The sequence below is a fragment of the Papio anubis genome, chromosome 12, assembly GCF_008728515.1.
Source record: "Papio anubis isolate 15944 chromosome 12, Panubis1.0, whole genome shotgun sequence".
Lineage (NCBI taxonomy): Eukaryota > Metazoa > Chordata > Mammalia > Primates > Cercopithecidae > Papio > Papio anubis.
The window spans coordinates 4,824,184-4,849,547 of NC_044987.1; the positions used below are offsets into that span (position 1 = coordinate 4,824,184).

At 43.1% G+C, this 25,364-nt stretch overlaps 1 protein-coding gene across 6 annotated transcripts in view; it reads left to right on the forward strand.

Moving 5' to 3' along the window:
• The window catches only part of PRDM10 (PR/SET domain 10), a 101,820-nt gene that overhangs the window by 62,905 nt on the left and 13,551 nt on the right, over positions 1-25,364 (forward strand). For 4 of the 6 annotated variants that reach the window (XR_002517319.2, XM_021926756.2, XM_003910962.5 and 1 more), the window contains exons 8-18: positions 734-806; positions 2,876-2,993; positions 5,868-5,997; positions 6,489-6,731; positions 8,348-8,359; positions 12,877-13,224; positions 14,657-14,812; positions 19,344-19,523; positions 20,811-20,921; positions 22,190-22,390; positions 23,360-23,674. Coding sequence is in view for 5 of the 6 variants with exons in the window: in XM_021926756.2 (XP_021782448.2) it covers positions 734-806; positions 2,876-2,993; positions 5,868-5,997; positions 6,489-6,731; positions 8,348-8,359; positions 12,877-13,224; positions 14,657-14,812; positions 19,344-19,523; positions 20,811-20,921; positions 22,190-22,390; positions 23,360-23,674 (1,887 nt within the window). In the remaining variant the exon portion in view is untranslated. The remainder of the gene's footprint in view (positions 1-733; positions 807-2,875; positions 2,994-5,867; positions 5,998-6,488; positions 6,732-8,347; positions 8,360-12,876; positions 13,225-14,656; positions 14,813-19,343; positions 19,524-20,810; positions 20,922-22,189; positions 22,391-23,359; positions 23,675-25,364) is intronic. The other 2 variants (XM_003910958.5, XM_009187668.4) reach the window with 1 other exon arrangement.

The window sequence follows — 25,364 nt, forward strand, 5'->3', positions numbered from 1 at the left end:
GGGAAGATGGGTGGGGGCGTGAGTTGGAAAACATTGAGAATTCCATTCTGGACATGCTAAGTTTCATCTGTTTGTGAGACATCCAAAACATCCAGTCAGACACACTCAGAGGGAACAGAGAAAGAGGGTCTGGGATGGAGATATTAATCTGGGAGTCATTCGCATAGAGTTGGTTGGAAATGAAAGTGGCTACCTGAAGTCAAAATAAGAAGGCCGTACACTCTAACTAAGCTTTGAGCCACACCAATATGTAGAAGTTAGGGAGAAAAAAAAGAGGCAAACAGAGTGATCAGAAGTAGCCAGTGGGTGGGCGGGAGAAGGTGGTTGCCTTTGAAGTTGTCATTGGTGACTCCAGTAAGGGGTGTTTGGTGGCAACCACTGTAACTACAACCCTGTAAAAACCGGTGTTTAAATATAGATAAGAAATCAGAGGAAGCTGTTTTATTTAGTTGAAGAGACTATGATTATAATTCCTGTGAAGTTATTCTAGTAACAGTAACTATTTTCTGAAAAAGAAAAAGAAAAAACAGGCAGTGTGTCTTGGCAAATGAACTTCCTGACTGATGTGCTGGAAAGGTATTGCAAGGGGAGCTCACAGCGTGATCTTTTTTTCCTTTGTTAATGGGCTGTGGAAAAGCCTGAATTGTTTCCTGGAAGCAGGAGAAATAATGTAAGCATGCGAGGAACATCTGGTGATGTCCCCAGTTCTTGATGATATACTTGCTTCTTGCAGGTGTGGTATGCCGCGTCCTATGCTGAGTTCGTGAACCAGAAAATTCATGACATTTCTGAGGAAGAAAGGAAAGGTGGTTAGACGTTTATGTTTTACATTTTCTATATGAATTCTAAATTGTATATATCACATCTTTATGAAACCTCTAATTTTTTGTCTCAGTATATTTCAGAAACTATTCCAGTAGGTTTTTTGGAGACACACATCTCCATCTAATTCAGTGTCAAATTACAATGACGTTTACATTTCTTTCATGTGTGCTGGAAAATAATATTTAATATAATGAAAACTTCCAAATGCCAAATTAGAACCTAGATCAGAGGACGATTCCTATCCAGATTTTATCATCTCTGAGGATATACCAAGGCAGGCATTGGCTTTGTTTTTAATGCAAACGTCACTGAGGTATAATCTATATACAGAAAGCTGCACACATTGTAAGTATGCAGCTTAAATTTTCACAAAGTGAACACACCCATGTAACCTGCCCCCAGATCAAGAAACAGAGCATTACTGTGCCCCAGAAGTTTCTTTGTGCTGCCTTCTAATTCCTACTCACTCCTAAGTACTCTCTCCTGACTTCTAGTACCGCACAATAAGATATGCTTGTTATCGAACTGTGCGTAATAGAATTATATGATATGTACCCTTTTGGTGCCTGGGCATCTTTTGCTAAACATGGTATTTGTGAGATTCATCCATGTTGGTGTATATAATTATAATTTATTTATTCTCGTTGTTATTTGGTATTCTGGTGTATGAATATAAAACAATTGATTTTTCCATTTTACTGTAGATTTGGTTGTGAAATGCAATTCTGACACTATCCAGAGTTAGGTCAAGTTTCACAGGCTCAGGGCAGTCAAGACTTCAGACACCAGCTGCAGGCTCTGGAGGTCCCAAGCCCCAGACCAACTAGCTACAGGTTAGGAGGTTCCCGGTACCTCCTCAGGTTTGATAATTCACAAGAATGACTCACAGAACTCGGAAAAGAGCTGTTCTTAACGATGGCCATTTTGTTACAATCCTTTATATTTATTATAATGTAAAGATCTATATATCTAATATATTAAAATGTATGATTTTTATATATTAGGGCCAGTCAAATGAAGAGATGCATATGGTGAGGTCTGGGAAGCCCCAAAACGTCCTCAGGACATGCCACCCTCCTGGTACATTGATATATGATTCCCAACCATAGAAGCTCACCCGAGCTTCAGTGTCCAGCATTTTTATTGAGACATCATGACACAGGCATAACTGATTCAATCATTGTCCGGGTGATCAAGCTTGACTGCCAGCTCCCCCTTCTCCTCCTCCTTCCATGAGGTCAGGCCGATAACCCCTGGCTCAAAGCCTCACATTTCCAATTACATGGTTGAGCTTTCCTGCATGGCCTGTCCCTGCTCTGAAGCATCTCATTAGAATACATTTGGGTATGTTTGTGGGGTGGGACACCATGAATAACAAAGACACTCTTATTACTCAGGAAATTCCAGTGACTTAAAGGTTACCAACTAGGGAAAAAGACCAGGAAGATTCTTTATTAAACAATAAGATTGTTTCTTGATTTTGGCTATTTTGAAGAGTGCTGCTGCGAGCATTCTGACATGTCTTGTAGTGAACCTATGTGCACATTTCTGTTGGGTATGTGTCTAGGCGTGGAGTTGCTGGGTCATGGAGTATGCCTATATTCAACTTAGGGGGTGCTTCTGAGCATTTTGCTGAAGTGATTAGACTGGGCATTGAGTTTTAAGTTATTTGTTCTAAAACATACCCTCAGATTATGAAACCTGGGTCTGAATACTAGGCTATCTGAATACAGATCTTTATAACATCTCATGTGTTTTTGGTGCGGTGAAGTCGTGTGCGTGTTTTGAGGGCTGCGAGAGGGTGATGTGAGGGTATTTGTTCCTTTGATGCCTTGCATAGATGCATTAGAAAGTAAGATCCTAAAAAGCAACTCTCTGCCAAGTTTTAGCTTTTGATTTGATAACAAAACAGTCATGCAAATAGCAGATACTGTATAGCTATGAATGCTTTGGGCTGCAGCAAGATAAGAATGGTGGGGATCGCAGGCATTTGAGTTGTATTGGTGTCTGTTGATCATCAGCCTTCATGATTTCTCTTCTGTGACTGTAGTTCTTCGGGAGCAAGAGAAGAACTGGCCCTGCTATGAATGTAACCGCCGATTTATAAGCTCGGAGCAGTTGCAACAGCATCTCAATTCTCATGATGAGAAACTAGATGTGTTTAGCAGGTAGGTATGAGGGAGAAAGGCCCATAGACGGAGCTTATAAAGGTTCAGAATCATTTCTGTATTGTCCACTAGCTAATGAGTGTCTCCAAGTGTCATGTGTAGACAGGTAACCAGGTGGGCTACTGAGGGAACGGTGTTACCTGTCATCTCCTTTTCCCTCTGCTCCTCATTTACTGTTATCCATCTTTTCCAGCATAACCAGTACCCAGCAATGGGAGATCCTTTCATCTTAGGTAAATCTCCCTTAACTGGAGATTCTGAAATAGGAATTTTTGAGATAGCACCTACTTTTAAAATAATCCGGATCTCTGATTTTCAGACTTTTTTCAGCAGTACGATTACTTAATCAAACCAAGTCATATGTTTAATTCCACTGTATAAAAAAGACAGATGAGGGGAGAATTGTATAGGATGAAGGGGGCAGGCGCCAGATCAGGTAGGGCCTTATGGGAAATGGTAAGAAATTTAGATTTTATTCCAAGTGTGATGAGAAGTCTTTAGAGGGTTTTGGTCAGGGAGTATTGTGATGTTGATTGTATTTTTTTGAAAACCATTTTGGATAAAAATAACACCTGGAAAAAAATAACCACCAGCTTATATTGGAGTAAGAGTGAAGACAAGGAGTCCTGTTAGCATCTATCACAACAGTTTGGGATCGGAATGAGGGTGGTTTGAAGTAGGGTCGTGCCAGGGGGACAGATGTAGGGTTGCCAGCTTTTCCAGGGTTTGGAAAGAGAGGAGACGTGTGAGATGGTAGTTAGGTAAGTGGGAAAGTGAATGTTCTAGGGAAGTACCATACAATTGCCCACTACATTAAATGCCCACTTGGGGTTCATGGTTATGAAATGGAAGTGAACCCACTCGCATGACTGTGCGTTTTTCTCCAGCTTCATTCAGCTGCAAGGATGCTGGTGCAGAGCGGGCAGGAATTGGATTACACAGGGTTGTGGCTTTGCCAAGTGCTCATAACACACATTGAGAAAACAGAGCAGCTGTGGGATGGGAACTGAGAGTACGCACAAGGGAGTAGTTCCCATGGATGACCTTGGAGTATGTGCTGTGGAAAAAGGGGAGAGAACATCAAGGCAGTGGTGCAGAGCTGCACAGGAGCACCAGAAGGATTGGATTGGAGATGCTTGCGTGGCCGAAGGGTTGCTGAGTGCTTGTACCAGAGGGAGTAAACTACAGAGCCAGGGTAGTGCCCGAGTGGGCAGTGCATGGAATTGGCGTGAAGAGGCTTATAAGGGTGACAGGGTCTAGAATGTGACCACAGGGGTAAATGTCTAAGGGAGGGTGGACACAGTGAGATTTGAGTCACTCACTCCTGGGTATCTCCAAAACTCTGTTGGTGGTTCTATTGTAGCATTTTTTATTTTATATTGTGATTTTTGGTTTATATGCCACCTCCCTCTTCTAGAGCCCTGAGGGTAAAATCTGTTGTGTGTAATCTGATGTCCTTAGTGCCTAGCACAGTATGTGATACACAGTAGGTAATATGTTTGTTAGCCAACTGTTAAGAGAAACTTGGGATAACTAGGAAGGTTTAAACGTTAACTGGATATAATAATACTCAGCAACTATCAGGTATTTCTTAGGTGTGATGATGGTATTGTGCTCATATATATATAAAGAGTCCTTATGATTCAGAGAGACATGCCAAGATATCTAGAGATGAAAAGATACCTGGGATTTGCTTCCAAATCATCTACTGGGTATGTATGTGGGCAAGTGGTGGGGATATAGATGGAAAAGGTTGACCATGGGTTGAAAAATGTTGGAATTGGGTTATGGGTACATTGGGCTTATCATGCTATTCTCTATATTTACCTAGGTTCAGAATTTTCCAACATGAAGAGTCTTTTAAAAGTTCCTGGAAAAAATATATAGTATTTGTTAAATTATTAAATAAATGAGTGGAAGGATAAAATTTGATCTCATTGACATTGTACGCTTTCCACATACATATCTTCTAAAAGAAGCTCTCATAACCTACTTTTTAAAGCCTCTTTTATTAAGGAATTTGTGTTTGCTGGCAATTCATACCAGGCATGGTGGCTCGTGCCTGTAATCCCAGCACTTTGGGAGGCCGAAGAAGGAGGATTGCTTGAGTTCTAGACCAGCCCAGGCAACATGGTGAAACCCTGTCTCTACAAAAAATTAAAATTAGCTGGGCGTGGTGGTACCTGCCTGTAGTCCCAGCTACTTGGGACACTGAGGTTAGAGGATCGCTTGAGCCCAGGTGGTTGAGGCCGCAGTAAGCCATGATTACATCACTGCACTCCAGCCTGGGTAGCAGAATAAGACCTAGTCTCAAAAAAAAAATAAATTAATTAATTTTTAAAAATCCATTAAAGGGGATGTAAAATTTAATTGATGTTTACTAGGCATGTTATGAAACAATTGAATTAGAAATTTGTTCCGACCTCCCAGAGGCTTGTAGTAAAACGAGAAAGTTGTTTGAATTTGGCCACGTTTCTTAGAAGGAATATGACGCGAGGCCAGGGGAGAAAGAGAAATAATGGGAATCTTGTCTCAGATGACATCTCCTGGGAACACACTCGAAGGCTTAGCATGTTCTGTCCTGTCTGCCTTTCTCACATCATTTCAGAAGCAAAATGTTGTCAGTGATTTGAATGTTTATAGCTCTTTTCTTCAGAATAATTGAAGACATATCTTTAAGCTGTAATAGAGGGGAAGGATGAGACATTCAGAAAGTGTATATTAGTAAAACAGTTGTTTCCATTGGAGAAAATCTGGGAAAGTAATAAGGTGAGAGGAATCATACTCTGGGGTTAGTAAGAATCATTTAGGTCACTACTTGTTATGGAATATTATGTAACCACGACAACCCGTAACCCAATCTGTTGTCCCCAGAACAAGAGGCAGAGGAAGGGGACGAGGCAAGAGACGATTTGGTCCAGGTCGACGGCCAGGGCGTCCTCCAAAATTTATCCGCCTGGAAATCACCAGCGAAAATGGGGAAAAGAGTGACGATGGGACACAGGTACAGGGGGATGGGAAGGAGCCCTCCTTAGATGCTTGTGTGGAGGACTCGCCAGATCCCTGACAAGATCTAAGTACAAAGACCTTCCCAATGTTTGTAGACCTTTCCTATCAGAGCTTGCTGCCTGTTAATTAAAGCATGATTGGAGAATGCCAGGAAAGAATGTATTTTCAAGTGTTACCTACAACAAAAACCCAACTTTGCCGTTCTATAAAATTGACCAGAGTTAGTAGAGGTGGACTTTGTTTAATTAAACAATTAAAATTATTGATATTCCAGAAAAGTCAGATCACAGTCTTTTCCTTGTTAAGTGGTCTAGAACCTATCCTGCTTTTGCCTTCTGTGCATAGTTACCTAATTAACTTTCCCAGAGGGAGAATATTTTTTCTGAGTATTATGAATCTAGTCATTCCTAAATAAGCAGCAATTCTAAATCTGAGCCGACAGTCCCTCTGGCACTGATCTCTATTCCTGGTTATTTCAAATTTCAGGACTTGCTGCATTTTCCCACAAAGGAGCAATTTGATGAGGCTGAACCAGCCACTCTGAATGGGCTGGATCAACCAGAACAGACCACTATCCCAATCCCTCAGCTGCCACAAGAAACCCAGTCTTCCCTGGAACATGAACCAGAAACTCACACCCTGCATTTGCAGCCGCAGCATGAAGAGAGCGTGGTGCCCACCCAGAGCACGCTGACAGCCGACGACATGCGCAGAGCCAAGCGCATCCGAGTAAGTGGGGAAAGCCGGCGGCTCCTTGCACCTGCTGGTGATCTTCCTCCCACTAGCAGCTCTCTGGTGGTTTTCCAACCTATTCACCGTCCACTCTGAAATCTTGCATCTAGCCCGTCACGTGCTCGATCCCATTATTTCGAAAGATCCCATTATTTCTCAATGTCTCAGTGCCCCATGGCAGGCTGGCATGGCTGGTCCTAGATTCAACCAATTTAGTAATGACACAGAGGCCTAGAGGTTGGCAGCTCCTGGACTAGCTCTCTGCATCCCTCAATTCACAGATTGGAAGTGGAGAAATAAGTACATTTAGTTATAATAATCATTTATATTTTAAACCAGGCTAATTTGTGCCTAATCATAGCTCTCAAGTTAATTTTGGGTAACTAAATGTGCTTATCTACACCTTCCCAGGGGAGAATGGCAAATGTCATTACTCATCAATGTAAAGTGACCTGTGTCCAAGTTGATATGGCAGGTACAGTTCACACACCTGGGGATAGCTTGAGCCAAAGCTGTCAGTCGGAGAGTGAGTCAGTGTCTGAGTCACGTGACTTGCGTCTTGGCCTCAGGCCATGCGGCTGCAGGGCTTTCCTGACTTGCAGTTCAGATGCGTTTTCTCTGATCTCACAAATAGCATTTGAGTCTGAGTTAGGAACTGCAGGGGATTCGGTGGAAAACAGTATGGCTTTGTGGGATGATAAGTGTCTGTGCTGATAAAAACCAATGACTTAAAACCCATGTTTGTGGCAGCTGAGTGCATAAAGACTTACTGGTACTTTCCAGTAGATGAAAGAGACATTTTGTGTAACTTCCTAGGCTGTACAATTCTACATGCATGATTGTTTCAGTGTATGTTTCTTTTGGTCTTCTTATTTGCCTATAGGCTAGAAGGGACCTTGAAAAATAGTCTAGTCCGTGCCTTCATGTAAAAACACATTTAAACATTTGTAGTCAATGTAAAAACACATTTAAACATTTGATAGCTTTGAAGGGCTCTAAGAACTCTGAGGCTAAACAGCCTTCATGAGGGCCCTGTAATCAAAACATATAAAACTCTCAGCTCACTGTATATTATTTCACAAGAGTATATCAACATACAGAAATATAGGACAGCAAGGAAAAAAAGCTATGAATTAATGTCATCTCATCCGTCATTCTCCTTTAGTTCCTAATCTGCACTTCTTTCTCTTGCTCAGTTACTATATTTTCTTCTCTGCCATTCTGATTTTTTTTACTAAGTCCAGAGAAATGCTTGCTAGATTTCTTTTTTTTTTTTTTTGGAAGGAAAAAAACCCGAAGCCCACACATGCAGTGAAGTTGTGGATGCACAAACACAGTCCAGCCGTAGTTGTACTTGCATTTTTGAATGAGCAGGGTTACTGGTTTTGGTACAAGGTTCCTTGTGGCAAAGCAAAAGCCATATGTATTTGGTTTTTGGAGGTCAGTCTTAGTTGAGCTATTTTGTTTTTTTTTTTCTCTCACACATTCTAAAAAGCAGGGCTATGTATTTTTTCATCTTTTCTATCCAGATTGGTAATGACCAACTGAAGGGAAGTCTTCCAATCCAATTGGTAATGTAACTATTTTTCTCTCCTCTAATGCTGCCTGCTCAGTTGGAGCTGCAGGTAGGTTTGTTTCCTGTGTTTCACATAACAGAATGTTACTTAAGTGTTTGCCTGACCTGCTGTTCTTTGCAACCTGTACTTACTAAATCCTGGTGGAAACCACAATTTGGTTGCTACAGTAAATGCAAATTAATGAAATAATGATAATTTAATTGTAAATAGATCAGTGAATAAATTGTGGGCTGCAGGTTCCTCATATACAAAATGAAGGGTAGGACTAAGTGATCTCCAAGGTCCCTTCCAGCGCTAAAACCATTGGAATAACTTCTGCAATGGTGTTGAGTTCTAACTGTCTATTTGGCACTGTGCTGGGTACACAATAGAATTTTCACTTGAGCTTGCAGTCTAAGTAGGAAATCAGTACTAATGTAGGGGAGTTTACAGTTAGGTGTTAAATGTGAAAGTATAACTTGGAAGAGTGAAAAGTCGAAGTAAAATAGAGGAGTCAGGATAATTCCTGGCTGAGGTGAGACTTAGACTAGCCCTTGAAAGAGACAGAGGGCCGGGCGTGGTGGCTCAAGCCTGTAATCCCAGCACTTTGGGAGGCCGAGACGGGCGGATCACGAGGTCAGGAGATCGAGACCATCCTGGCTAACACGGTGAAACCCCGTCTCTACTAAAAAATACAAAAAACTAGCCGGGCGAGGTGGCGGGCGCCTGTACTCCCAGCTACTCGGGAGGCTGAGGCAGGAGAATGGCGTAAACCCGGGAGGCGGAGCTTGTAGTGAGCCGAGATCCGGACACTGCACTCCAGCCTGGGCGATAGAGCGAGACTCCGTCTCAAAAAAAAAAAAAAAAGGAAGGTAGACTGTTTCAGAGAATGATAGCTTTAGGATCACAGGCCCAGACACAGGAGGTTCTTGCTGTGGTTCGGACAGTGCAGACATGAGCCTGGCCCTAGCAAGGGTGCACTGGAAGGACAGTGCAGAGTGAGCTGAGTTGGGCAGGGATGGCCAACCAAAGGCTTTGAAAGTGGGCAGACAATTGTCCAAAGGAAAGTTGTTTAAAAGACCCCAAAACTGCCAGGCACGGTGGCTCACGCCTATAATCTCAGCACTTTGGGAAGCTGAGGCAGGTGGATTGCTTGAGCCCAGGAGTTCGAGACCAACCTGGGCAACGTGGTGAAACCCTGTCTCTACTAAAAAAAAAAAAAAATACAAAAAATAGCTGGACACGGTGGCACGCACCTGTAGTCTCAGCTACTCGGGAGGCTGAGATGAGAGAATCCTCTGAGCCTGGGAAGTTGAGGCTGCAGGGAGCTGTGATCGTGCCACTGCACTCCAGCCTGGGTGATGGAGTGAGACCCTGTCTCAAAAAAAAAAAGCCCCCCAAACCCCAAATCAACAAATATGATTGTTTGATTTCCTTTTTGTGTCAGGATTAAAATAGTATGAAAATTGATCAATAATTTAGGTTCTTTTAGCTATTAATATCAAACTTTAGAAACATTGTAGTCAGGCATGGTGGCATATACTTATAAGTCTCAGCTACCCTGGAGGCTGAGGTGGGAGGAGTGCTTGAGTCCAGGAGGTCGAGGCTGCGGTTAGCTATGATCATGCCACAGCACTCCAGACTGGGCGATGGAGCAAGACTCCATCTCTAAAAAACAAACCAAAAAACCCCCTAAACTTTAGAAACATTTTATAATCTTTGTCTACAAATAATCCGTTGTCTCAGAATTCACTGCAATGTGAGTTGAATCCCAAATCACAGAGTTTAGCAACAATACGATTTTGGTATCCCTAGAGTAGCTGATATATATTTATAGTGTGGTGGATTGCCTGATGAACTCAGGAAGCAGAAGAACTAGAGTGGATCTATGTGCTCTTTCCAACATTTTTCATGATTTCTTCTAGAAATGTGTACGGGCTGTGGCTCTGAGCTACAGAAGACACCTTAGAACAGAAATGGCCTGCAAATGGGTCAAGGGATGGGAACAGTTTCAGCATTTTTACGACCTTGTAACGATTCTATTAGTATCATTAGATCAGAGAAATATAATCTACTTCTTGAGTATAGACAATGTTCAGGGCTCCATGGAAATTGAAAAGATGATAAGGTTTGTCAATAGAGCCAAGAAAGTGGAGCCAGGTGGTGGCTCAGTTTAAATCAAGTGTCTGAAGGTACTTGCGCTAATCAGAAATGACAGAAGACCGATTAGCATAATGGACCAAAACAAAACTGAGTTCTGGATTTGGCACCTGAGGAGAAATGGCATCCTCAGCGGGACCACAATCAATGTGCATTGTGTCTGTCCTTGGACACTTCAGTGAACGTAGATAAAGGAAAAGATTCCTACATGGTAAAAGTGCTCTAAATCTTGTACCTTTGAACCTCAGAATAGTATTGGTTCATCTGCAGTATTTCCGTAAAGTTTTGAAAGTAGACAAAATAGTAAAGCTTTTATGTAAAATTAGGATCCAGATGGAGTAAAAAGATGAGGTGGCTGCTGAACTGTGCACAGATGTGAAAGCAAGCCCTGTGGCTGATTTGAGAACAAAACTATGCTTTTTTTTTTTTTGAGACAGAGTCCACTGCAACCTCCACCTCCCAGGTTCAAGTGATTCTCCTGCCTCAGCCTCCCAAGCAGCTGAGTTTACAGCCCTGGGGTTACAGGTGACTGCTAACACGCCTGGCTAATTTTTGAATTTTTGGTAGAGACAGGGTTTTACCACGTTGGCCAGGCTGGTCTCAAGCTCCTGACCTCAGGTGATCTGTCCGCCTTGGCCTCCTGAAATGCTGGGATTATAGGCGTGGGCCACCGTGCCCAGCCAAGAAAGACCTATTCTTAAAAATCTCTGCAGATGCTATAGAAAAATCCTTGAAATCATTTTTTTTAGTTTCATATGAAATATATTTCACTGATTCTCAAACTACTTTTGAAGACTTCCTATAAGCTAAGCAGCTTATTAAGGAATCTGGATATAAAGGAGAATAAAGTATGACACATCCCCTGAGGCAGCCCCATGAGCTGAAGAAGACAACAGAATTGCTGTTTATCTACTCAACATAAGTGATTAGGTAGCAGCTTAAAAATCTTTCTCCTAGCCCTGTTAGGGAAGCCCTGAGAAGGAAATTTCGTGTTACATAGTAATTATGTCTAGAAATTTCACTGAATCAAAAGTATTTTGTTTTCCTCACATGATGATTTCACATTAAATTTAGTTTAAAAGTTGATGCTTACAAGTAATTTGAAGTTAAGAGTGTAAGCATTGTTCACTGCACTTTCTTCATTACACAAATCGCACTAAGATCTCCATTAATCCTTCAATTACTGTTCGTTTATAGCTACATAGGCTCAGCCATTCACAGACATACTTGAAAGATTCCCCCACCCCCCACCCCCCACCCCCGCCTTGTAGCAATCTAGAGCGTTCCCTCAGTGTTTTGAGGAACTTATGAATGAATCTTCATTATAAGCGTAACTGAAAGATAGATTGATTCTGCATTCTCTGTGTGAGAGATGATTTTGTCGATCTGCTCTCAGCAGAGCATGAGTAGTTTTCCCAGTAGTGGTGATGGGTTTGCACCGAGTACCCATGCTCTCCCACTTGGGTTCCCTATAACAACTGCATGAATTTACAAGATGGCTAATCAGCATTACAAGTGCAATCTGTGCCTGAAAACAAACAGCAGAATTGCCTGGTCTAGGCAGGGAACAGTGTGATGAGCTTAACTTTGTTAGCATGGCATTCTAACCAGTAGAACTAACTAGCTATGCTGGGACCTTATCTTCTGTTTTTAAGTAGAAAGTGATGAAATGCTTATATTCCATTTATGACGTGTGCTCATGTCTCATTCACATAAATCTGAATCCTTTTCAGTTCTTTTTCTTGAATTGAGATCTATAATTCTCATGGCATAAAATTTACCCTTTGAAGTGGTTTTTAGAATATTCTGAAGTTGTGCAATCTTCACCACTCTCTAATTCCAGAACACTTTCATCACCCCCAAAAGAAACCTGGTATCTATCACCCCCAAAAGATGCCTGGTATCCATTTCCTTCTCCACCTTGCCACTGGCAAGGACTACCCTTCAGTTCTTTTTATTGTCTTTTTTTTCCCCTAAACGTTTTAATCAAGCTTCAAATTCTTTTTCTCATGGATTTCAGCAAGTAACATTTGGCTGACTTGCTCCAGCCTGATTCCTGCATGTGTGACTTACCCTAAGTCTTTTCCTCCAAATCTTCCATTTTTATCCTGTTCCAGTGTGGGATTTGTTTTATTATACAAGTCTTCTATTGGGAACACTTTTTTTGTGTTACTTAAACCCTTTCAAAAGAAAACCCACATACATAGATGTAAAACAAAACACAAAAAAGTTTCGTCTTTTCAAGATGAACTTCTTTGAGGATGGCTTCATTTTCAGTGTCTTCACCAGAAAAATCTTTCAACTGTGTGTGTCCTAGAGTTGAACTCTGTGATTGCAGAGATCATCCTCTCTTTCTCTGTAAAAGTGTGATCCAGTTGCACTCTTAATTTCATCACTAAATGATCACATTTGTGTATGTCTTTCAGAATGCAGCTCTTCAGCATCTGTTTATTCGGAAGTCCTTCCGGCCTTTTAAATGCTTGCAGTGTGGGAAGGCCTTCCGGGAAAAGGACAAACTGGACCAGCACTTGCGCTTCCATGGGCGGGAGGGGAACTGCCCACTGACCTGTGACCTCTGTAACAAGGGCTTCATCAGCAGCGCATCCTTGGAGAGCCACATGAAGCTCCACTCAGACCAGAAGACTTACTCTTGCATTTTTTGCCCAGAATCCTTTGACCGCCTTGATTTGTTGAAAGATCATGTGGCCATTCATATCAATGATGGCTACTTCACCTGCCCAACTTGTAAGAAACGGTTCCCAGATTTTATCCAGGTGAGTGTCTACTACTGAGATTCCTGTCTGCTTCCTTCTTTTGGTAAAAGAAACTTCGATTTTTGGAAAACCGAGACTGCCTAGCACCTGCATTTTCATCCCTTCTTTGAAACAACTTTACAATTGAGAACAATATTTCTTCAATCAAACTACTTTTATAAACAAAAGATTATTATGACCCTTAATTGTCCAGATCAGACATTGACATTAAAGTGTTTCAGTTATATTACAAGTAATAAACACCCAGATCTGTTATAATTTTTAAAAAATCTTTCATAATCCATGTCAATATCTATTGCTTATAAAATATACAGAGCCTGTAGAAGACATACTCCCATTTCTGAGGGGCTGGGAACATCCCTACTACTACTGTGGTTTCCTGCTTGCTTTAACCAAGGCCATACGTTTTGGAAGGAAACAAAGAGAAAGTTAGTATATAATATACTTTTGTATCAAGAACCCACCGCCTCCTCCCCTGTAGTGTATTCTTTGTTGGAGCAAAATGGGTGAAGATAAATTTCAGAATACTCATGATTTCATTTGAACTTTACATGATAAGATTTTCCTATGCCTGTCAGTGAATAATGAAACATTTTGTAAAAATACACCTTTTCAATTACCAAAGGAAAAGAAGACGAGGATTTACTTTTAGCTCTGCTAGTGTTGAGAGTCTTGGAGATTTTCTCACTTCACACAAACTAGTAGAAAGGTTGCTTTAAGGCATAATTTAATGGCAAAAGAAACTCCAAAAATAATGAAGCAAACTGTCTTATAGGAATAGTCTGATAGGACTCACTACTTAGCTTCCTTTGTCAGCTCTTCTTCATTGGATATATGTGGCTAAGAGAGTTCAGAAGCCCTATTCCTTTATTTGTCTAAAAGTAAGGGAAGTAAGTCCCAGTTGAGAAATGACGCCAGCGTCATGTTGCTCTCATAAACCGGTAATGTCTTCTGTATCCACTCATTCATGTCTTTAATTCTTCAGAACTTGATTTTATAAGAAGATGTAAAAGCATCAAAAGGGGCTAAATTGCTTTTATGCAGATTAAAGCCGGAGAAAAGTAAAGAAGAACTGGTTTTTGTCTTCCTATAGATCCTTTTTAGCAAGATTCATTTAAACCCAAGGAACTTTTACTTTTTATCTTTAAAAAATGGGCTCCAAGCAAGCACTCTCCCTCCTCTCTCTCTCCCATGTTTCAAGTTGTCGGGGAGGTTAGGATTTCTAAGGCTTTCTGGATACTTGTTTTGTTTCTTTGTGACAGGGACAGTATGTGTTATTGAGGCCAATTATCACATCTGATTGGATTCCTCGGCGGGGGTTGATGAAAACCCATGGTAATGCATTTGGCTCCCTCTAGCGTTGACAAGCTGCCTTTGGTCATTTCCTTTGGTGCCTGTGTCCCCTGAGTTTTCCCATGGTTTTTACTGCCAGGTGAAAAAACACGTGCGCAGCTTCCACTCAGAAAAGATCTACCAGTGCACAGAGTGTGACAAGGCCTTCTGTCGCCCCGATAAACTGCGACTCCACATGCTCCGGCATTCGGACCGCAAAGACTTCCTGTGTTCCACCTGTGGGAAGCAATTTAAGGTATGACACCAAGACACAACCCAAGGCGGTTCTCGTGGCCACTGGAATTATAGCAAAGCTGAGGGCAAATGCCTGTTCAGTTCATCAGTTTTTCACCCACTTCTGATGAACTGGACCTGAGATGCACTTTGGGCCTTGTGTTTGACTTAGTTATAAAATTAAGGGGGAAAACTTACTGTCTCAAAATAGTTAATTCAAATCCCCAAACAAGTAGAGTGAAAATGCATCTCCTAAAAGAATCCAAATGTATAATGACAAGTATAACTAAATTGCTATTGAGATTTCCTGACAGACCAATACCTTTACTTAACGTTCAGGTCAAGAGGTTTTTGTTGAGCACTGATTAAGTACAAGAGCCAGTAATTGAGCCTCGCAGGCAGCAGGACGCTCATCTAACACAGGTGGGAAATCCAAGGAGTGCTGAGAAGGCTTAGACTGCTTTGGAGAATCTTAATGACCTCAAAGATTCAAGTAGAACATTATAAGTGTCGGTAACCTACCTGAAACTTAGAAGAAGCCAAGCAAAACCCTGCAGGGGACCCAGAAATAAAAGTTAAATAAATAAATGTAAAAACAATGAAAGATACTTCATTGGGAAATCAGGTGATTCTGCAAAACCGTCATCGGAAGATATTCTACTGAATATGATTGTAGGCCACACTCTCATAGAAACTGGAAAAGAATCAGAAATGGATTCAGGAGAGGAAAGCTAAGGGTATATTTGTAACAGATGCAAAGAAATTAAAGAGAAATAGAATTTTCAAAGCTTGTTTTATGGTAGTGTGTTATAAAATATAATCTAATGCCTTTTAATATATAGTAGCACAATTTAGAATTGTGTAGAGAACTCCAATGTGAAAAGTATAAATAGGTCTGGGATTTTTCTGTTTTTATAAAAAAAAATCATATCTAAAAGGATTCCTGTTTTGTGATACTGTTTGGCCATCCATCCATCCCATCCAGCCATTGTTTTTTGATTTTTCATTTTGTGCCAGATACTGTATTTTAACACCTTGGAATATTTCTTTAAAATTTCTTCTCTTGCTTTCATTTTCTCTTTTACTTTGACCCAGCATATTCAACACAGTTCAATCAGGGAAGCAAAGCCGCTGTGAGTGTCACAGAAGATTTTCTTATAGGACTGAGAACTGAATTATAGGAGAAGATGGAGAAGTGGGGGTCAAAGGGAGAAGCTGGGAGGTCGGAAGTCAGCAGTATGCCCACAGAAGCACTGGTCTGGGTGGTCCAATGGGAACTTACCTGGGAATCTAGGAACCAGGCCCTTCCACCTGCAGTGGGGGCCGGGAAGGAGAGCTGGTACGGTCTGTGGAAGACTGTGTCGCTGCATCTGGTGGCGGATATGGAGCTGGCCAGCAGGGCTGGCAGTCAGGAAGACATCTTGTGGCTGGGTGGGAAAGAGAGGATAAGTAGGGACCCACAGGTACCTCTGTGTGACACTGTCTAGAGCAGCATGGAGCTGCTTCCTTTCCACCTTCCAGGCTGGTGTGAGTTTCTGTTTGGCTAACCCAACTCGGAACCATGCTGGGAAGGAGACTCCCTTCAAATGTAGTTCCCCTTAGCCAAGTTGACCCAGCACAAAACCACTACCACCTACCTTCCTGGCATATTTTCAAACTAGAATCAGAGTAATTTTTCTGGAGAACAGCTCTGATGTCATGTCCTTTCTGAAAAACTCTTTAATAGCTCTTCACGCAGATAAATCCCGAAGTTCTTGTTACTTCTAAGATGCTACAAGATCTGGCTCCTGCCAGCCTCTCTGGTTCCCGCCTCCCTGTGCACTCAGGGTGACCTGAACTCCATAGCTTTACCCAAGTGTGGCATACTCTCTCTTCTTGGGCCTTTGTTTGCACTTGCTCTCACTCCTCGTCCTGACTTGAAACGCACTTTCAAACTGTCATATTCCTTTACCTGGCTAATGTCACTTCGTATGGGGCATTTTCTGATCCCTGGATGAAGTGCTGCTTCTCCCATGAATTCCCACAGGGCCTTTTGCTGGTGACCTGTCGTAGCAGTTGTGTATTGCATTTGCCTGTCCTGCTAAGTGTAAGCTCCATGAGGGCAGCATTGAAGTCAAGATGGGACCTTCTGACTTTAGGGAGTTCACACTAGAATAGAGAAAAGAATAAAGTGGCCAGGCGCGGTGGCTCACCCCTATAATCCCAGCACTTTGGGAGGCTGAGGCAGGCAGATCACCTGAGGTCAGGAGTTTGAGACCAGCCTGACCAACATGGAGAAACCCCATCTCTACTAAAAATATAAAAGTAGCCGGTCGCGGTGGCACATGACTGTTATCCCAGCTACTCAGGAGGCTGAGGCAGGAACCTGGGAGGCGGAGGCTGCGGTGAGTTGAGATCGCGCGATTGTACCCCAGCCTGGGCAACAGAGTGAGACTCCATCTCAACAATGCCGTGAGAGGGATTCACTGATTTGGGGTATAGGGGAGACCTCATGGATACAGTGACACTTTTGAATCCACTCATGGGTAGGAAAGAGTTTGCCAGCTAGGGAAAGGGAGAGGTGAGGAGTGACGGAGGGATATCGGCATCTCAAGCAGAGGGAGCAGCAGGGAGTAACAATGCCACGTTCAGGGGATGGGGAGAAGGGGAGTGATGGAGGGTGTGGCAAGAGGAAGCCAGGGAAGCAGGTTAAGCTAGCGCGCTGTGCTAAGTTATCAGACTTACCAGGAAGTGAGCCCTAAGTGTTTCAGAGCTGGGCTAATTCAGGTGGAGGCAGTGGGTGTGGAGAAGACGGGCTGTGTTCAAGACAGGTGTCATGGGAAGCTGACAAGACCTTGCACTTGGATGAAAGGGGGAAGGGTAGACAACGAGGAATGGAGATTTGCAGCTCGAGAGGCTAGATGTTTAGGAACACCACTGATACGAAAAAGCACGACTTAGGCAGAAGGAGTGGGGGCAGATAGCGGATTTGGTTTGGGGGATGTTAGGACGGAAAGGCCTCATGGAGATTTGGCATCCAACAAATGTGTGCCTGTCACGATGTGCATAGCATGGTGTGGTATTTGTGTTAGGCTTTGAAATTTACGTGATGATTCGGTTAAGGTAAATTGGTTGTTTAAAGGGAATAGACAGGGGAACTAGTAAACATTGATGCTTAGGAAAAAGTGGGAATGCGAGAGGAGTTGGAGGAAGAGGAAAAGAAAAAATAGCGGCAGTGCAGCAGTGCTTTGTCATCGTATTACACTAAAGAAAAATACTGTCATTTAGGGCAGTGTCCTTAATTCAAATCCTACTGCAGCCTACAAAGCTCTGAACATTCCCTCCTGGGCTTTCCAGAAATGAAGGCGGGTGGGATAGGAAGAAAGAGCAGTTGGGTCATATGCATTGTAGCAGAAGAGGCAGGTGGGTGAGGGAGGTCCGGCAGTGGAGCTGGGCCCTTAGCCTGCTCCCCGATACTTGGTAGGCACTCAAGGAATATTTGTTGAGTAAATGTGCTGAAAAATGAAGTCCTTAAAAAAGTCCCTGTACCAAAAGGTGGGAAGAACTGGTTTGTAGAAAGGCTGAGTCTCTACAGGACTAATAACAATTCATTCATGTGTCCCAGAGCAGAGGGCCTCACTGGATCAGGGAGCTGGCACTTTGTTTGTATTCAGGATGGGCTCTGCCTAATTCTCTCCTTGGACTCACATCCACATGTGTCACTAAATAGTGAAACCAGGAGCTGAGCCCTGGGCCCCGTGCTCCATCATAATGAACAATGGATTTGTTTACTTGAACTTCTAATTCTGTAAGGTGAGAAGTTCTAAATCCATAAGATAGAGATTCTCACTTAAATTCTTTTGGGATTTAGAAAAATATAATGTTTGCTGAAATGTGTGGGAATTGAGTATACACTGGTTTTTTTTTTTTTTTTGAGAGAGAGTCTTGCTCTGTTGCCCAGGCTAGAGTGCAGTGGCGCAGTCTCAGCTCAGTGCAGCCTCCGCCTCCTGGGTTCCAGTGATTCTCCTGCCTCAGCCTCCTGAGTAGCTGGGAGTACGTGTGCCACCACACCCAGCTAATTTTGTATTTTTTGTAGAGACAGGATTTCACTGTGTTGGCCAGGCTGGTCTCAAACTCCTGACATGAGGCGATCCGCCCACATCGGCCTCCCAAAGTGCTAGGATTACAGGCGTGAGCCACTGCACCTGGCCTACCCATGGCTTCTAAAATCTAGTATTACCTGTTATCAATTTGTCTTCTTTTATACCAGGCTTATTCCATGTTCTCTTTAATTCTTTAATGCACGGTCTTTATTCTCAAAAGTCGGTATGTATCTTTCCTATTTAATGGTCATTTTAAACCAAGGTTCATTGGAATGCACATATTTGCTAGTGAACAGAGTAACTCCCAGGCACTTTTAACACGTCTTTCAATGTCCTAGTGTTCCAGCAACTCAAATGCCTCTTGGAGGCTTGTGGCTACTGCTAATTTGTATTGATTTTTAAAATTATCCCTTCAATTAAAAATGTTCTACCACCATGTCTACCCTGTTTTCAAAAATTCTCTCCAAACAGCGAAAAGACAAACTACGGGAACACATGCAGAGGATGCATAACCCTGAGAGGGAGGCCAAGAAAGCCGACCGCATCAGCCGCTCCAAGACGTTCAAGCCCCGCATCACGTCCACAGACTACGACAGCTTCACGTTCAAGTGCCGCCTGTGCATGATGGGCTTCCGCCGGCGCGGCATGCTGGTCAGTGCCAAGTGGCCGCGGGTTCCTCTGTCTTCCCAGCACACCTAATTTCTGTTGATGATGGTGACTTTTGTGTCGTATTCTGTCCTAAGTCATATTGATCAATGGTTTTGTCAATGTCCAGGGGAAGAAACAGAGGCAAACAATTCCCAGTTTGGAGTTCTGTCTTTTCTAGCCTCCCTTTGCCCTCTTGCTGCTTTTTGGGTCGATTCTTGCAAGAGGCTTTTTTTTTTTTTTAATCACTTTTCCTTACTAGTTTTGTTTTTCTTTACCCATCTCAATCTCTGCTGTCACTTTATTTTATTTCCCTCTTTTGTGTCCCTGAATGTATTTTCTTGTGGGGTGTTTGCCTTCTCCCCAGCTGTTCCCTTTTAGTTTATCTTATTTATTTATTTTTGAGATGGAGTTTCACTGTTGTTGCCCTGGCTGGAGTGAAATGGCGTGATCTCGGCTCACTGCAACCTCCCCCTCGCAGGTTCAAGTGATTCTCCTGCTTCAGCCTCCTGAGTAGCTGGGATTACAAGTGCCCACCACCGTGCCTGGCTAATTTTTGTATTTCATGGTGAAACAGGGTTTCACCATGTTGGCCAGGCTGGTCTCAAACTCCTGACCTCAGGTGATCCACCCTCCTCAGCCTCCCAGAATGCTGGGATTACAGGCGTCAGCCACTGCGCCCAGCCCCCAGCTGTTTCCTTTTAATGTCTCTCCTTTCCAGATAACAAACAGCAGTAGAAGGAAGCTTTCCATCAAAGCAGGGTATGTGCATCTAGATTAGCTGAAGTATCAGGACAGCCAGTGCTCTGCTCTCAACTCATTTTGACCTTGTTACAGGTGCAGAATATATTTCTGCCAGGAGCTGGAAAGTCATAGAGCAAATTAAAATTCAGAACCTTGATCTGTATCTCATTCCATGTTCTTAGAAAGGCTAGGGCATTAAATAGTGAAAGACAGGTTTGCATGAGGAGAACTCACCAAAGAAATTCATATCAGTGTAATTTTCCTTTTTCCAATAGTAGTTCTTTCAGCCAAAGACTGTTACGGCTGAATTCACCACAGTGAGTTCACCTTCAGTTGTCTGGTGAATTATTAACTCCTGTTAACCCCAACTGTGAGTGCTTTGGTGTCAGATGGGGTCTGGTGATGCTGGTCCTGGCCAAATGCCTTATTGTTTTGGGGCATTGCTTCAGAGAATTTCAGCTTCTGGTGGTCATTATCAGAGGCATTTGTGTCACTTCCGTTTGGTTAATGGGATCTCTTTTTCTCATTTGTTCTTTGTTTTCACTTTAGGTAAATCACTTGTCAAAGAGACACCCAGACATGAAGATAGAAGAGGTGCCAGAGTTAACTCTACCCATCATAAAACCCAATCGTGATTACTTTTGTCAGTATTGCGATAAGGTAAAAGGGAAATATTCGTGCTGGTGTGCCACTGGGGTTCCTGCCTAGAGCTGACTCGTCCGCATTTATAAATATATGCTATGATTTGTTTGTTGCTCTGACCAGATGGTTCCCTGTCTCTCCGTAGTCTCCATTCAGACAAGAAAGGACTACAAATGCAGCCTAATTTTAAGCCAATTTTTTTTTCTTAAGAAATAGTTGACTTCATTTTTCTTACTGTCCCTTCTCTCTGTGATTTTTGTTACACAAGAAGAGGCTTATTACTGAGTGCCTAGTGTATGAATTAATTTCAAATTCCTAGGTTCTAAAATGAGAGCATTTATCATATGACCTATAACATATATGGTACATTGGGGGTTTCTATAAGGTGGGGAGGGGTTGGGAAAGCTTCGTGGTGGAGTACTCTACTTGTACTCCATTATTTTTGTGTAGTTTCAGAAAAGACACAGAACATATATTTGTTGTTCCACCATAATATCCTTTCTTTCTTTTTGAGATGGAGTCTTGCTCTGTCACCCAGGCTGGAGTGCAGTGGCATGATCTCGGCTCACTGTAACCTCTGCCTCCTGGGTTCAAGCGATTCTCCTGCCTCAGCCTCCAGAGTAGCTGGGATTACAGGCGCCCGCCACCACGCTCAGCTAATTTTTGTATTTTTAGTAGAGATGGGGTTTCACCATGTTGGCCAGGAAGATCCGCCCTCAGGTGATCCGCCCACCTCGGCCTCCCAAAGTGCTGGGATTATAGGCATGAGCCACCACGCCCGGCCATCCTTTCCTTATATAATGTAGCTATATCAGCTTAAAAGTGAGAAACATTTTTTAACATAGATTCCCACTATAGATAGCAGTTGCTATTGACGTTGCTGTTTGGAAGATTCTCTGGCTCCTGGTCTTCAGCTGCATACATCGTGTGAGAGCTTTCACAGGCAGCTCTCATATGAGGTGGATGGGCCTTGAAAACAATTACCTTCCTGTGTCTGTGTGTCATATCCAAATTTTAAACTTTAGGATAAAGGGTACTTTCACAGTTATTATCTTAGATTTATGGATTAAAGAAACCTGGCATATCTACATTATGTTCTTATTTTATTCTAATTTATGGTATATGCTTGTTGTCCTTCAATAGATCTGTTAATATACGTATTCATATATTTTATTTGGGTCTACTTCAATATTTTTCCGCAATGTCTTATAATGAAATTGTTAGTTTGCTTTAAGCAAGAAAGTGGAACCGTATACTGCTTTCATGGCAGGCACTTACATTTGCAGGTTTATAAAAGCGCCAGCAAGCGCAAAGCCCACATTCTGAAGAACCACCCAGGAGCAGAGCTCCCACCGAGCATCCGGAAGCTCCGGCCCGCTGGTCCCGGAGAGCCAGACCCCATGCTGAGCACACACACCCAGCTGACGGGCACCATTGCCACCCCTCCCGTCTGCTGTCCCCACTGCTCCAAGCAGTACAGCAGCAAGGTAGGGGCGGTTTCTGACTGAAGCTGAGGTTGAAACGGCCACGTAAGGAATCTCTTAAGGGAAGATGTCTTCTCATCCACATGGTGTGGGTGGCTCCTTCTGAGTTGACGGGGGACTGAAAGAGCTGTTGTCCTAGTCACTGTAAACAGGGACCACAGCAGAGAATGGAAAGAGAATACTGTGGACCTCCCCCAGAATTAGTGCCATACAGCAGCCCAAGCAGCTGGCTGTTTTCCTTTTCCCTTGGCCTGCGGAGGGCCTCACGTTTGAATGTTCTGTGCTTGTGGCTGGTGAGTTCAGGCTTATGGAAGCACCGCATAGAGGGTTAAGTGGTGGCTTTACGAAGGAGGTGGTTTTGGCTGGGGGAATTGTGATTGTTGCTGCAGGTACTAGTTGTGGGGGTTGTTGAGACCTTGCTGGTGGTGTGAGACCAGGTGAGGCTTTACTTCATTCCCACCCTCTTTCCTGCTTTCATAGCATTATGTTACCCCAGGAAGTACAGGCATAGAGTTGGTGTTGCTCTGACTTTTCTTTTTTTAAGACATAAGATAAAGACTTTAGGAATCTTTGGAGGATTGACATATGAGAAAAATGGAAAATCACAAATTCTTTTTTTTTTTTGAGACGGAATCTCGCTCTGTCGCCCAGGCTGGAGTGCAGTGGCCGGATCTCAGTTCACTGCAAGTTCCGCCTCCCGGGTTTACGCCATTCTCCTGCCTCAGCCTCCCGAGTAGCTGGGACTACAGGGCGCCCGCCACCTCGCCTGGCTAGTTTTTTTTTTTTTTTTTTTGTATTTTTTAGTAGAGACGGGGTTTCACCATGTTAGCCAGGATGGTCTCGATCTCCTGACCTTGTGATCCGCCGGTCTCGGCCTCCCAAAGTGCTGGGATTACAGGCTTGAGCCACCGCGCCCGGCCCGAAAATCACAAATTCTAATAATAATTATTGTTTTTTGCCTTGCTTTTTCAGACCAAGATGGTCCAGCACATTCGAAAGAAGCATCCGGAGTTCGCCCAGCTCTCCAACACCATACACACACCACTGACGACAGCTGTGATCAGTGCCACCCCAGCGGTTTTAACTACAGACAGCACCACCGGAGAGACTGTGGTGACGACGGACCTGCTCACCCAAGCAATGACAGAACTGTCCCAGACCTTGACGACAGACTACCGAACGCCACAAGGGGATTACCAGAGAATTCAGTACATCCCTGTGTCGCAGTCGGCGTCTGGCCTCCAGCAGCCTCAGCACATACAGCTTCAAGTGGTGCAAGTGGCCCCGGTACTGCGTGCCTCGGTTTCCCTTTGCCTTATGAATGCCGTGTTGCCACTAGCACCTCATTCTCCGATCTGGGGCTGGGATCTATGTAATGTCCTTCTGCGTGGAAGTTCTAAGCCTTGGGCATTTTACAAATGCCCCTTCCCCTTTCAGGCTGATGAGGCCTCTGGCCTTAGCAGTGTAAGAGATTTCTGTCTGTGGTAGTCAGGAAATTTTAGGCTCCAGCATATACAAGCCTCCTGTGCTATGGCAGGACAGTAGCCACAGCACCTGTTTCTGATCCTCCTCTGAATCCTTATATTTTACCATCCTGGTTGGCTGCTTCGTAATGAGCCAGTTTGATGAATCATGACCTGCGTATCAAATGTCTTATATCAAAGAGAGGTTATAAAGAATAATATTGATGGCTGGGTACAGTGGCTCACACCTGTAACCTGAGCACTTTGGGAGGCCAAGGTGGGCAGATCACTTGAGGTCAGGAGTTCAAGACCAGCCTGGCCAACATGGCAAAACCCCGTCTCTACTAAAAATATGAAAATTAGCTGGGTGTGGTGGTGGATGCCTGTAATCCCAGCTACTCAGGAGGCTGGGGCAGGAGAATTGCTTGAACCTGGGAGGCGGAGGTTGCAGTGAGCCGAGATCACACCATTGCACTCCAGCCTGGGCGACAGAGTGAGACTCCATCTCAAAAAAAAAAAAAAAAAAAAAAAGGAATAATGTTGGTTCAATCTCTGCATATCAGTCAGTGCCTTTGTAGTATAGAGGTATAACTGTGTTCCTTCTACCAGATAATGAATAACTCATTCTTATTGACTAAGGAACTAAATGAAAGTGATTCTCCCAGAACTATTGTTTCATTTAATTACACTGAGGAGAAGTGTCCCCAAGGCACAAATGAACAAACTTGTTGCTTTGAAATCATTTGGTCTCTGAAAATTTAAAACTAACATGGGAACAGGAGATTGGAAGTTGCCACTGTCATTGACTATTCTTTATCTTGTTTTTCTTATGGAGGGTTTTTAACTTCAGAATTTGGAGAAACCTATATGGGTCCCTGAAGTTGCCTGTAAATTATGATGTATAGGTACACTGTTCTAGAAAAAGGGCCTGTACTTTAGCTACTTTTTCAAAGATGTTTATGATACATAAAAGGTTAAGAACCTCGGTTGCAGTAGGTTAATGGTGACAAACTAAAAGCACATTCTCTTCTTTGATCTCTTTTAATTGATAAAGGGTAGATCATTAAATGTAACTGAAAGTTTTGATTCCTGACAACTTCTTTTTCAGCTTATTGTCAGGAACTATCTTTCCTCTCTCTCCTTCTCTTCCAGAATCTAATAACATTAGTGGCTTATGTGTTAGAAGCACATTTCTTTAAACGATCTTTTTCTATCCTGTTTTCTGGCTTGGTCTAGGTGTGGGCTATCTGCGAGTGCAGCATTGAAGCTGAAATCCCTTCCATTCTTCTATTTCTGTTGGCATATATTGGGATATTGTTTTTGCTTTTTTTTTTTTTGAGACAGGGTCTCACTCTGTCACCCAGCCTGGAGTGCAGTGGCACAATCATGGCTCACTGCAGCCTCCGCCTCCCAGGCTCGGCTAGAGTCTAGTGGCATGATTTCAGCTCACTGCAACCTCTGCCTCCCAGGTTTAAGTGATTCTCCTGCCTTAGCCTCCTGAGTAGCTGGGATTA